The 7,509-nt window shown below is 53.3% G+C and overlaps 2 protein-coding genes across 5 annotated transcripts; one reads left to right on the top strand and one right to left on the bottom strand.

Annotated features, from left to right (window-relative positions):
- Positions 1-959: 959 nt before the first annotated feature.
- LOC111535705 (UDP-galactose translocator) lies at positions 960-4,740 on the top strand. Of its 2 annotated transcripts, none has more exons than XM_026450102.1 (3): positions 960-1,540; positions 2,444-3,180; positions 4,461-4,740. In XM_026450102.1, the coding sequence occupies exons 2-3, from the start codon at positions 2,492-2,494 to the stop codon at positions 4,486-4,488; spliced, it is 717 nt and encodes a 238-aa protein (XP_026305887.1). In that variant the 5' UTR covers positions 960-1,540; positions 2,444-2,491; the 3' UTR covers positions 4,489-4,740. The 2 variants fall into 2 exon arrangements, with proteins under 2 accessions (XP_026305887.1, XP_026305886.1); XM_026450101.1 differs by lacking the exon at positions 4,461-4,740 and adding an exon at positions 3,533-4,312.
- Positions 4,741-4,775: 35 nt separating this feature from the next.
- On the bottom strand, positions 4,776-7,055 carry PQBP1 (polyglutamine binding protein 1). Of its 3 annotated transcripts, XM_026450106.2 has the most exons (6): positions 6,937-7,055; positions 6,616-6,737; positions 5,879-5,991; positions 5,404-5,688; positions 5,125-5,188; positions 4,777-4,992 (listed from the first exon to the last, which is right to left on the bottom strand). In XM_026450106.2, exons 2-6 carry the CDS (start codon positions 6,705-6,707, stop codon positions 4,836-4,838), a joined length of 711 nt encoding a protein of 236 aa, XP_026305891.1. In that variant the 5' UTR covers positions 6,708-6,737; positions 6,937-7,055; the 3' UTR covers positions 4,777-4,835. The 3 variants fall into 3 exon arrangements, with proteins under 3 accessions (XP_026305889.1, XP_026305891.1, XP_026305888.1); XM_026450104.1 differs by lacking the exon at positions 6,937-7,055 and having other exon boundaries at positions 4,776-4,992; positions 5,125-5,185; positions 6,626-6,925; XM_026450103.1 differs by lacking the exon at positions 6,937-7,055 and having other exon boundaries at positions 6,626-6,925.
- Positions 7,056-7,509: the final 454 nt, after the last annotated feature.

The following is a 7,509-nucleotide window of genomic DNA, read 5'->3' as shown; positions in this document are numbered from 1 at the left end:
GAGATTCTCCTGCCTCAGCCTCCCGAGTAGCTGGGATTATAGGCGCCTGCCACCACACCCAGCTAATTTTTGTATTTTTAGTAGAGATGGGGTTTCACCACATTGGCCAGCCTGGTCTCAAACTCCTGACCTCAGGTGATCCACCCGCCTTGGCCTCCCAAAGTGTTGGGATTACAGGCGTGAGCCACTGTGCCCAGCCCAATTATCATGTTTTCACTGGAGCAGGTCCCAAGCGGACTTCTGCTTAATGGTCAAGCCTGCACTCATCCATATGGCAGAGGCAACTCTGTGTCTACGGCTGACAGAAAGATGCAACAAGGGGGAGGTGGTGGCCCCTGCCCTCAGATGGCACATGGGTCAGTGAGGAGCCAGGATAATTCTAAAAGTCTATAGACTACTCCTGGTGCAGTGGCTCACATCTGTAATCGCAGAACTTTGGGAGGCCAAGGTGGGCGGATTACGAGGTCAGGAGATGGAGACCATCCTGGCTAACACGGTGAAACCCCGTCTCTACTAAAAATACAAAAAATTAGCTGGGACTGGTGGCATGCACCTGTAGTGGTTGCAGTGAGCCTGAGCTGAGATGGTGCCACTGTGCCAAAAAAAAAAAAAAGTCTAGACTAAACTTCTCTTCTGTGTGGGAGACAGCCCTCCACCCCAGCTCCTAGGGCTTCTATTTCATAAGCTCCAAGTTAATGATGGTTATTTCTTTTTATTTTATTTTATTTTATTTTATTTTATTTTATTTTGTTTTGTTTTGTTTGAGATGGAGTCTCACTCTGTCGCCCAGGCTGGAGTGCAAATGGCATTGTCTCGGCACACTGCAACCTCCGCCTCCCAGGTTCAAGCAATTCTCTTGCCTCAGCCTCCCAAGTAACTGGGATTACAGGCGCCCGCCACCACACCTGGCTAATTTTTGTATTTTTAGTAGAGATGGGGTTTCGGTGTGGTTGGCTCAGCTGGTCTTGAACTCCTGACCTCATGAGCCACCTGCCTTGTCCTCCCAAAGTGTTGGGATTACAGGTGTGAGCCATGGCGCCTAGCCTAATGATGGTTATTTCATTGTACACAAATGTATTGAGTATTGAGTGCTTGCCCTGAATGGGGCTCTCTGCCAGGGAGGTCGGCTCTAACATAGTGACGTGCTCTGCGATTAGCAGACAGAGATGGCTGATTCTTTTGCTGCCATTAAACTGAGTCTCAGAAAAGCTAGCTGGAAACATGGTTATACCCTAGGGAAAACCAAGATCACAGACTTCATTCCAGCTCCCAGGGATTGGACAGCAGGGTGGATGGGGGAGTCACGATAGCAAGGCCTGTTCCCAGCCTTCAGGGGTTCCCCATGTATGGCTGTCAGTGCTGAGAAGGGCTCTCCTCCTCCCACCTAGGTAACGTGAAGCACCTGGTTCTCTTCCTTCATGAGGCTGTCCTGGTGCAGTATGTGGACACACTCAAGCTCGCAGTGCCCTCTCTCATCTACACCTTGCAGAATAACCTCCAGTATGTTGCCATCTCTAACCTACCAGCTGCCACTTTCCAGGTGAGCCGCAAGCCCAGCATGGCCCCAGAGGAACTAACTGGGTTGGGGACTGGAGTATGGGAATAGCGTGGTGGGGGGATGTTGCAGAGAACAGGGGCTATGTCACCTCCAGGATGTCCTTGGAATTCCCTCAACCTTTTCTCGTCTGTGAAAATTGGGGGTGGAAATAGTAATGCCTGTTCACTGAGATGCTAGGATACTTAAAAGAAAGAATACCTGTGAAGAGCCTTTGGTTGGTGATAGATAAGCTTTAGGCTATTTGTGGGCAGCTTTGTGAAATGGTTAAAGAGCCTGGATTCTGGGACCAGGCTGCCTGGGTTCAAATCTCAGCTCTGCTACTTTCCAGCTGTGTGATTTTGGGGCACATCACCCAACCTTTCTGTGCCTTAGTTTTCTCATCTTTAAATTGGGGCTTACAGTGGTGCTCACTTCAGAATGGTGTTGTGAGAATTAAATGAATGAATTCATGTGCAGTGCCTAGAATCATACTGATACATTGTAAACACTATGTAAGTATTTGCTGACACTGTTGTAGCTATTGATTCATTTGTATCAAGTCCCTCATCACAAAGATACTTCCATACCTCAGCCATCTTTTATAGATGATGATGCCAGGGCTCAGACAGGGCAAGTGCTTTGTCCCGTCACACAGCCAGGAAATAGGATTGGGATGTGGACTTCCTGGCACAGCCGTCCTTTTGTGCACTTGGTGGGAGAGACCTCAGAACTGTTTCGCTGCAGCTCAGCCAATGGCCAGTGGCTGGCTCCTTTTGCTGTTTTTGTTGTCATACCCCCCACCCTGTCCCTCCGTTGTGCCTGGGGACCCACAGTGGGTGCTGCCCCCCATGTGTACCTGTTGGGGGCCAGGGTTAGCCCTCAGTGCCTTCCACGTGCCACTCGCAGGTGACGTACCAGCTGAAGATCCTGACCACAGCGCTGTTCTCCGTGCTCATGCTGAACCGCAGCCTTTCCCGGCTGCAGTGGGCCTCCCTGCTGCTCCTCTTCACTGGCGTCGCCATTGTCCAGGCACAGCAAGCCAGTGGGGGAGGCCCACGGCCACTGGATCAGAACCCTGGGGCAGGCCTGGCAGCCGTCGTGGCCTCCTGTCTCTCCTCCGGCTTTGCAGGTGTCTACTTTGAGAAGATCCTCAAAGGCAGCTCAGGCTCCGTGTGGCTGCGCAACCTGCAGCTGGGCCTCTTTGGCACAGCACTGGGCCTAGTGGGGCTCTGGTGGGCTGAGGGTACCGCCGTGGCCACCCGTGGTTTCTTTTTTGGGTACACGCCTGCTGTCTGGGGCGTGGTGCTCAACCAGGCCTTTGGTGGGCTACTGGTGGCTGTGGTTGTCAAGTACGCTGACAACATCCTCAAGGGCTTTGCCACCTCCCTGTCCATTGTGCTGTCCACTGTTGCCTCTATTCGCCTCTTTGGCTTCCACGTGGACCCATTATTTGCCCTTGGCGCTGGGCTCGTCATTGGTGCCGTCTACCTCTACAGCCTTCCCCGAGGTGCAGCCAAAGCCATAGCCTCTGCCTCTGCTTCCGCCTCCGGGCCCTGCGTTCACCAGCAGCCTCCCGGGCAGCCACCGCCACCGCAGCTGTCTTCCCACCATGGAGATCTCATCACGGAGTCCTTTCTGCCGAAGTCAGTGCTGGTGAAGTGAGGGCTGGCAGCAATGGGGAACACAAGGGAGGGGGACTGGGGTGGAGGGTGTTGGGCATCTGCAGGACCCAAGTCGCCGCCCTCCGGGGCCTGGCTCCTCTGGGTTTGGGAGATGGTCTTTACTCCCAGGTCACTGAGACTTCTGGAGGGGCGTGGGACTAGAGCTGGGTGTCACGTGAACCCTTCCTGGTAGGCTAACCCCCTTCCCCTGGTGGGGGTTTTAGAGCTGCCTCCTCTGCCCCCTCTAACCTCTTTGGAGGCAGGGTCGGGGTTATTATTCAAGGCCTTTTTTTTTTTGTCTGCTCCCTCCCCGACCCCGTGCCCTCTTCTGGAGGTGTCTTGTCTGGGAGAGTCCCTCCCAGCAGTCCCTCCACCTCCATAAGGACACACTGGACAGAACTCTGCAGCTCTTCAGGAATGACCGATGCCTACTTGTGGGGTTCAGTTGCCCGTAGTTTGAGGCCTTCTCTCCTCCCTTACCACCACTCTGGATCATGTTAGCAGTTCCGTCTTTTGTGTGGCCTTGGGCCAGCTTCCCTGACACCTTGAAGATGGACTTCTTGTGAGTCCCCAGGGAGAAAGGGACAAGAGCTAAGATTTTTGCGTCAGCCCTTCTGGCAGAAGGTGTGGTCGGGGCCATTTGATTTTTAGTGGACTTGGGATTTGTGGTGTAATCATATCATTAATAATCCAGGGTATGGGAAAAATGGAGGTCCTTGAAGTGGCTGAATCTCATTGTATTTAAGACACTGTCAGTTGCCAGATGCAGGGTTATTTTTGGAGACGTCTAGAGAGGAAAAATAAAGCTGCCAATCATACTGTTGATATCCGTCTGGCTGTGTGAGGCACCCCTACCTCATGGGGGTGTCGTGGGATTGATGAACTGTGGAACCTGCCTCCTGCACTCCCCAAAGCTTATTAACCCCTTAACTGTATTGGGGCGGGGTGTGTGTGTGCATGGAAGATGCCTGGGCTGTCTTTGCTATATGTAAATAGAGCCATTGGATCTTTATTTTTGATTAATTTGTTCTGATTTTTTGGTTTGTTTTTTAAGGAATTGTAATGAACAAATGTCAGGATATCCAATGCCAAATAAAGATGTTGTATTTATTTAGTCCACGTGTAGCTTTCTGACCCAGGTGGGCACCATTACTAACACCAGGACTACCAGCCTCACCACTGCCGCCCTCACTTGCTCAGGAAACCCGCCTGCCAGCCTAGCCCAGCTTTGTGTTTTTCTTTCCTCCCCATTCCCACCACAGGTTGCTCACCAAGGTGAAGGGTTCCTAGCCGCTGGGATTGAAGACATTGGCCTGGCCTCGTTCTCTTCTTGCCCTGGCCCAGCTGGGACCAAACTCTGATCAGTATTAGGGGTAGGGTGAGGTAGACACTGGACTCCCTGTCCCCACCACCCCGCCCCACGCAGGGCCGACATGACTAAGCTCTCTCATGACCCACCTCAGCTCAGCCCCCCAGCCCCTGCCAGCCCCACACTCTCTTAGCTGAGTTTTTACAAATAAAATGTGTTGTGCATCTTGCCGACTTGGGTTGGGCAGCCTCGAAGGAAGCACTCAGGCATGGTGGGCAGGATCACCAGAAAGCTTTTATTTTAACCCAGGGCCAGGGAGGCCGAAGCTTCAATCCTGCTGCTTGGTTCGGGAGGCCTCTGCATTGGCCCGGAGCACAGCCCCTGGGGATGGATACGGCCGCTGCTGGAAGAGGGGCCCAGCTGCTGTGGTGTCAGCGCCAGTCTTGGCCTCATTCCGCTTGGGGAGTCCTGTTGACCACGTGCCCCTGCCGGTGAAAGAGTCAGGGGATGGGGATGGGAGATGTGGTGGACACGGCCCACCTGGTCCCAATGAGGAATGGAGGAAGGAGGCAGGAGGATGGTGTCCACGTACTGAGTCAAGAGGGGTTGTCACTTACCGGGGGGCATCTGAGTATGAGCTAGGGTCCATGGGGTCTAACTCTTCATCCTTTCGGCTTACTGCTGTGGAAGTGGCAGGGCAAAGTCTTCAACAGAGGCACCAGGAGCCCCTGATCACTAAGCCCCACCCCACAAGAAGAAATGAAGCCCCTGGCTGCCATGTACCACAGCACCCTCCTCTAGGCCCCATGTCCAGGCATCTTTTTGAGGGGAGGCTTCCTCACGCAGTGTGCCCTGCACCTTGCTGGTCTCACCGAGCCCCATTCTGCCCAGCTTACCCTTCTTGCTCTTGGGGTAGGGAGCCAGCTCCTCCCGGCGATGGTGGCGCCGTTCTTTGCCCTCTTCCCGGTCTGCCTTGTCATACCCGCGGTCCCGATCCCGTTCCCTGTCTCGCTCTCTCTCTCTGTCTACCTTGTCATAGCCACGCTCTCGATCCCTGTCAGATTTGTCGTGGCCCCGGTCTGACTTGTCGTGGCCCCTGTCTGGTTTCTCATGGCCGCGGTCCAACTTGTCATGGCCCCTGTCCGACTTGTCATGGCTCCGGTCCAACTTTTCTTCAGCATCTGGGGACACAAGTCTTGAAGTGACCTCTTGCCACCCAAGGACCCAGCAGCCTCTGCCTTCAACAACCTTGCTTGCCTGAGGCTGGGCCCACCTGGTCTCACCTGCCCCTCTGATCCACTATCATTCTACTTGGCCTCTCCGTGAGAACTGCTTAGATCGCTCAAGGCACTCTTGTACCTGCCAACTCACCTGCATTACTGCTTCTGAGCTTCTTGGCCGATTTGGTAACCACAGAGTTGGGGTCATGTGGGGAAAGCCAGGATACGAGGTCTGTGTCCGCATTCCAGTAGTAAGGGAGCCCGCTGTGGGGCCGTAGGACAAGAGAAGTGTCAGCACAGATGTCCTTGCCTTGGATCCTCAACTCTCGTCTCCCCAGTCTCTGCCTATACCTGCCCCATGTCAGGACCCCACAGGTAAGATCCCCAGAATCTCTTCTCCCGAAGAGAAATCACTGTCAGCAGGGTGTGGTGGCTCATGCCTATAATCCCAGCACTTTGGGAGGCCGAGGCAGGCGGATCACCTGAGGTCAGGAGTTCGAGACCAGCCTGACCAATATGATGAAACCTCGTCTCTACAAAAAAATACAAAAATTAGCCGGGTGTGGTGGTGCGCACCTGTAATCCCAGCTACTTGGGAGGCTGAGACAGGAGAATCGCTTGAACCCAGGAGGCAGAGGTTGCAGTGAGCTGAGATCACACCATTGTACTCCAGCCTGGGCAACAAGAGCGAAACTCCATCTCAAAAAAAAGAGAGAAAAGACAGTCTTCCAACCCCAGAGGAGCCAGGCCCCAGCAGGCAGCAACTTGGGTCCTGCAGATACCTGACACCAACACCCTCCACCCGAGGCTCCCTCCCTTGTGTCTCCCTATACCTCACAACCAAGGTCAGCACAGGAAGGGTGAAGTCAGAAGTTAGTGCCCCCTCACCAAGGCTCACCAGGAAGGGTCAAAAACCTTGTACCAGCTTGGTGGTAGGCCCTCCAACCTGGTGGCCTCATAGTCCACAGGATCATCGTCATAGTCCTCGGCAATGATCTCTTCCTCTGGTTCTGGCAGAACAAGGTGGGGATGAGGAGAGCAGTTAAGGACCAGGGGTGTCCTCATCCTACAGAGCCTAGAGACACGTACTCACATTCACACAAGCCACACGTAAACGACGTGTGTGTGTGTGCGCCAGGAAGCATATGAAGTATCTTTCACATTCCAAATCCAACTCTCTGTATTAGGAGGTTTACAAAAAAAGGTTACCTAATTCTGTTTCTGGGTTCAGATGATGAGTTCTTCTGTTAGCCAAAGCTATCTCGTTTCAGAGTTGATAGGGATTCATCAAAACATTTACTCATCTTGGCCAGGCGTGGTGGCTCAGCTCATGCCTGTAATCCCAGCGCTTTAGGAGGCCAAGGTGGGTGGATCGCGAGGTCAGGAGTTCAAGACCAGCCTGGCCAAGATGGTGAAACCCCATCTCTGAGACTAGCCTGGTTAACATAGTGAGACCTGTCTCTACAAAAAAAAAAAAAAAATTAGCTGGGCACAGTGGCACACGTCTGTAGTCCCAGATACTCAGGAGGCTGAGGTAGGAGGATCATTTGAGCCCAGGAGTTTGAGCTTGCAGTGAGCTATTATCGTGCCACTGCACTCCAGCCTGGGCAACAGAGTGAGACCCTGTCTCTAAACCAAAAAGGGATGCACCAAAAAGTGTGTGAAAAGAGGGAAAGCAGGTGCGAAAAATCATTAGTATTGCATTTGCAGTTAGCCAGTGGGCCAGTAGGGCTGTCCTGGGTACAGGACACAGTACCAAAGCAAAGCCCAGGAGCAAAACAA

Source organism: Piliocolobus tephrosceles, unplaced genomic scaffold, assembly GCF_002776525.5.
Source record: "Piliocolobus tephrosceles isolate RC106 unplaced genomic scaffold, ASM277652v3 unscaffolded_12745, whole genome shotgun sequence".
In the NCBI taxonomy this organism is placed as follows: Eukaryota; Metazoa; Chordata; class Mammalia; order Primates; family Cercopithecidae; genus Piliocolobus; species Piliocolobus tephrosceles.
Note: the sequence above shows the minus strand (reverse complement) of the source record. Positions and strands in the feature narration are given on the sequence as shown.

Excerpts from the sequence above, each read along its gene's own strand:
- LOC111535705 (XM_026450101.1), top strand. The coding sequence starts at position 2,492 with ATGCTGAACCGCAGCCTTTCCCGGCTGCAGTGGGCCTCCCTGCTGCTC. Across the intron at positions 3,181-3,532 it reads ACGGAGTCCTTTCTGCCGAA|GTGTCTTGTCTGGGAGAGTC; the intron begins GTCAGTGCTGGT and ends CCTCTTCTGGAG.
- PQBP1 (XM_026450103.1), bottom strand. The coding sequence starts at position 6,792 with ATGAGGACACCCCTGGTCCTTAACTGCTCTCCTCATCCCCACCTTGTT. Across the intron at positions 5,992-6,625 it reads AAGGTTTTTGACCCTTCCTG|CGGGCTCCCTTACTACTGGA; the intron begins GTGAGCCTTGGT and ends ACGGCCCCACAG. Across the intron at positions 5,189-5,403 it reads CTACCCCAAGAGCAAGAAGG|CAGTAAGCCGAAAGGATGAA; the intron begins GTAAGCTGGGCA and ends CCACTTCCACAG.